The sequence below is a fragment of the Nicotiana sylvestris genome, chromosome 5 (assembly GCF_000393655.2).
Source record: "Nicotiana sylvestris chromosome 5, ASM39365v2, whole genome shotgun sequence".
Taxonomy (NCBI): Eukaryota; Viridiplantae; Streptophyta; class Magnoliopsida; order Solanales; family Solanaceae; genus Nicotiana; species Nicotiana sylvestris.
The window spans coordinates 101,895,480-101,900,115 of record NC_091061.1 but is presented as its reverse complement, the minus strand read 5'-3'; the positions used below and the strand labels follow the sequence as shown (position 1 = coordinate 101,900,115).

Below are 4,636 nucleotides of genomic sequence, written 5' to 3'. Positions count from 1 at the left end.
AACACTGCTAGATGCATTTCGACCAACATCTGTTTTTTGTTGTTTCTGTGAGTCCACCTGCCTTGTAGGTGATTTTCTAAATGTTACCATGTTCCAACCTTCATTTTTTTGCTCGTATTATTACTCCTACCATCATTAGAAATATCCGCAGTTCTAATTTTCAAAATCATACCCTTTTGACCAGCATTTCGATTCCCTGAAAACTGGGCATTCGTATCAACTGCAGAGTTCTGCTTTGCACCTCCATCTGGTGAGTTCATATGTTTAGCCTCATGACCATCCTTTTCTCCTGAAGTAAACGCCCTCACATCTTCATTAGCCTTTCCCTCATAAATTACATCTCTATTAGTCCTATCAGTTATTTTTGTCGCATCAGTTTGTTTCACAGCAGTAGCTGTAAGAGTTGCTTGTTGTTCAGCTTTATCAACTAGTGCAGCATTATGTTTAGCAGCTCCAGAAGTAGCTATTGGAGCTGGCTTCTGCTATTCCTTAACCCCATCCATAGATATTACCATTCTTTATCATCCGGGAAAGGCTTATATGGTGGCCGATGTCTTAAGTAGGAAGGTTAAGAGCATGGGGAGTCTTGCTTTGTCCGCAGGAGCGGAAATCCCTGAGTGTAGTTGAGGCCGCACCTGCAATGGATTTTTCCGCAGGTGCGGAGTCGCAGAAGCGACCCTAGGTGTCCGCAGAAGCGGAATAACTGGGCAGAAAAGGGTTAGAGTTGAGAGTTTATTTCATTTTCCACACTTTGAGTTAGAGAGCTTGATTTTGGGCGATTTTGGAGGGGATTTTCAAGGATTGGATCGGGGTAAGTATTTTTGACTTGGATTTGCTTATTATTCATGAATCCATCATTATTTCTGTCATTTAATTAGTGTTTTGAGTTGCAAGAATTGGATATTTTTGTGAAAACTTCCTAAATTATAAATTGAGGATTTGAAGGACGATTTGAGGTTGGAATTGGATAATTTTAGTATGGTTGAACTTGTATCGTAATGAGTGTTCAGATTTTGCAAATTTTGTTTGGTTCCGAGGTGCAAACCCGGGGTTGACTTTTTGGGTTGACCTTTTGAATTTCTTTAAAACTTGCAACTTTATTATCTGGAATAGTTTCTTATGGTTTGTATTTATGGTATTAAGTTATTTTGGTTAGATTCGAGCCATCCAAAGTTGGATATTCGCGGGAAAGGCTTAATAATGTGTTGATTTATCTTGTTTGAGGTAAGTATCTTGCCTTACTTTGGGGTAGGGGGGAACTACCCCCTTAGGATTTGGGTTGATTGTGCTATTTATATTATGTGAAAGTCGTGTACGCAAGGTGACGAGTGGTTACACAGGCTATATGTGGTATTTGACCGGTTTAGGCTTTTAGACTCTTTCCATGTATTTAATTGAATTGTTATAACATGTCATATCTTTCATTGTTAATATATTTTTTTTACATTTGTTGGTCTACTCATACATGCTTATTTGACGTTGTAGCACTTGTTCTACCTTTTACTTGTTATTTTGCTCTTATATGCTTTAGTTGAAGTTATTGCTTCTCTTATTGTCTTGTTACTTCTTTAATTGTTGAACTACCTTACTTGGAGTTGTTATTTCATGGAATATATTCTTGTTGAGTTATTGCGGTTGAAGTTGTAAAAACAGTTATCACATTGAGGCGAAGTTGTTAATTGTTGAGATATTTTTCTTGTTGAGCTATTTAATTTTGTTTGTTGTTGCTGAGATTTCTGTACACATTGTGATTGAGTGTCACGACCTCAATTTACCTCCGTAGAATGTTGTGATGGCACCTAGTCTTTATGACTAGGTAAGCCTAACGATAACAATATCTGAAAAAATATAAATTAACAAATTACTAAAAACAACTGAATAATAGATAAAAAAACTGCTACAAATATATGTGAATTAAAATATTTTTTACTGCTTTCTCTCTCTACCTTTACTCGTGCTCTCGGTGCATGTTAGCTAAACATACGCCGGTGTGGCCATGGCAGGAGCGAGAGGTCGGGGACGAGGACGACCTAGGAAAATACTTATAGTAGCTTTTGGGATCTCAGTTGGAGCTCGAATTCAAGGAGATGGAACACCTAAGACAACAACAATGGCTTCCCCTATGCAACTGGCTGAGGAGATTAGATCTATGGAGAAAGGATCTACATCAACTACTGGAGGGATACCAAAGAAGATGGGAATGACAGAATCTATAAAGACTAATAAAGAGGTGATACCATAGAGAATTACAGAGGTGAAGGCAGTGCAAGGCAATAAAACAGTAATTCCAGTGAAAACTAATGAAACAATGATTCCAGTGCAGAAATCAGCTGAGCGAGTAGAAGAAGCAGCAAATCTGGGGGGTGCATGGACAAATCTATTCAAAGGGAATAGATCTGCAACTAATGGCATGTCACTATCCTATATCTCACCACAAATTGTTAATGGCCAAACTGTGGTGCAATTGGAAGCGGAGGAAGTAGAACTAGAAGAAGAAAAGTGGAAATATGCTCTAATTGCTTATATCATCAGAGAATCACCTGGGTACAACACTATGAACAGGTATATTAGCCAAAATTGGTTGAATATAGATACACCAAAACTGTATTTGCATGATGAGGGATATTATGTGGTCTGATTCAATTCTATAACTGATATGCATGTTGTTTATTATGCTAAACCATACATCATCAGTAATCGACCCATAATTTTGAAGCCATAAAACAGACTTTGATCTCAGCAAAGAATTTCCTACTGAGATTCCACTGTAGGTCAAATTTCCTAACTTGCCTATGAATTGATGGGGCAGTAAATCATTGAGTATAATAGCAAGTGTATTAGGGACTCTTGTGTTTACAGATGAATGTACCATAAAGCAAACAAGGATATCTTTTACGAGAATGTTGGTGGAAACAAATGTTAGTCATCCACTTCCTGATGAAATTACAGTGATTAATCCAAAAGGGAAGTATTTCCAACAACATGTGACATATGATTGAAAACCTGATTTATGTGGAGTGTCAAATAGTTGGGCACAAATGTAGGGAAAAGGAGAAAGGGGATAATCAAAAAGATGCTCAACATAAAAGAAAGAGGAATAATAAAGTTGTCACACAAGAATGGAGATACAAAGGTCATGTGCAAACAACTCTAACAATTAGAGAGCAAGTAGAGCTAATCAAGGACAACAAGAAACAGAGCCAGCAATTAAATAAGGAGAAGAATACTACCCCTACTAGCAGAATAGAAGAGCAAGCAGAAAAGAGTAGAGGGAAAGCTATTGCAAGTCCAGAATTCAACCTTCAAAATTGTCCCATACTATGTTCTGTGCCAACAAAAGATGATTTTGGAGTTATACATGGAGGTCATAGTGAAGATCAAGGCCTGCCTCTAGATATTAGGAGGGGGGAGGGATCCAAAACTATATAATGAATTGGTTAATTTGGAATGTTAGGGGAATAAATAAGAGGTATAAGCAAAAGGAGCTAAGGAATTATTTGAAAACAAAAAAAAATAAACTAGCAGGACTCGTAGAAACAAGAACAAATGAGCACAATTCAAAGAAGATCAGCAACAAAATAGTAACAAAATGGGAGATGTATGATAACTACCAAACTGCAGTAAATGGTAGAATTTGGTTGGTTTGGGATCCACAATGGTGTGAAGTTAGAATGGTGAGAGCTGAAGCCCAAATATTGCATTGTGAAATCACAAGTAAAATAGGAGATATTAGATGTTATCTTACTATAGTGTATGGTTTTAATACTGTGGAGCACAAGAGAGCATTATGGGAGAACTTGAAAGATGTAGCTGTGGGCATGAACAAACCATGGCTTGTAGCTGGAGATTTTAATGCAGTAATGTACCAAGATGATAGGATGTTTGGCAATCCAATCACTTATACTGAAGTTAAAGAATATTCTGAGTGCATGCATGAACTATTACTAACAGAAGTCCAGTAGAGAGGAGACTATTATACATGGTCAAATAAGTAACTGAATAATGACAGAATATATAGCAGGTTAGATAGGGCCTTTGGTAATCATGAATGGATGATGACATCATAGTGCAATATGATGAGCCTTTCATTTCTGACCACGCACCTATGTTGTTAACAATAGTGTCTTCTAACAGTAGCATCAAAGTTCCTTTCAAATTTTTCAATATATGGGCTTAGCATAAAGAATTCTTGGAGATAGTAGAGAAGGCTTGGCAACAGACATAATCCATAAGTAAGATGAAGAACATATGGATGAAGTTGAAGAGTCTCAGACCAATATTAAGGAGACTGAATAATGAGGAGTTCAAGTCCATTAATCAGAAAATAGAGAAGGCAAGACAGGATCTAAAGATTACTCAAGAACAAATACATCTAAGGAATAATACAGACTGCTTGCAAAAGAAAGAGAGTTAATACAGTCTTTAGGGAAATGGTCATTGATAGAAGAAAGTGCTTTACAACAAAAGGCTAAGGTAAGATGGATTAAGCTAGGGGAATCCAATAATAAATACTTTTCAGCACTGACCAAAGAGAGGACTCAAAGGAAGCAGATAACAGAACTCATATCTCTCACTAATAGGAAGCTTGTTGAACCAGAGGAAATCAGAGAAGAGATAGTAAATTTCTACAAAGGCT

General features: G+C 37.0%; 1 protein-coding gene across 1 annotated transcript; it reads left to right on the top strand.

Annotated features, from left to right (window-relative positions):
* The first annotated feature begins 3,428 nt into the window (after window positions 1-3,428).
* On the top strand, window positions 3,429-3,962 carry LOC138869057 (uncharacterized). The gene has a single exon (XM_070146647.1). It carries the CDS (start codon window positions 3,429-3,431, stop codon window positions 3,960-3,962), a length of 534 nt encoding a protein of 177 aa, XP_070002748.1.
* The last annotated feature ends 674 nt before the right edge of the window (window positions 3,963-4,636 follow it).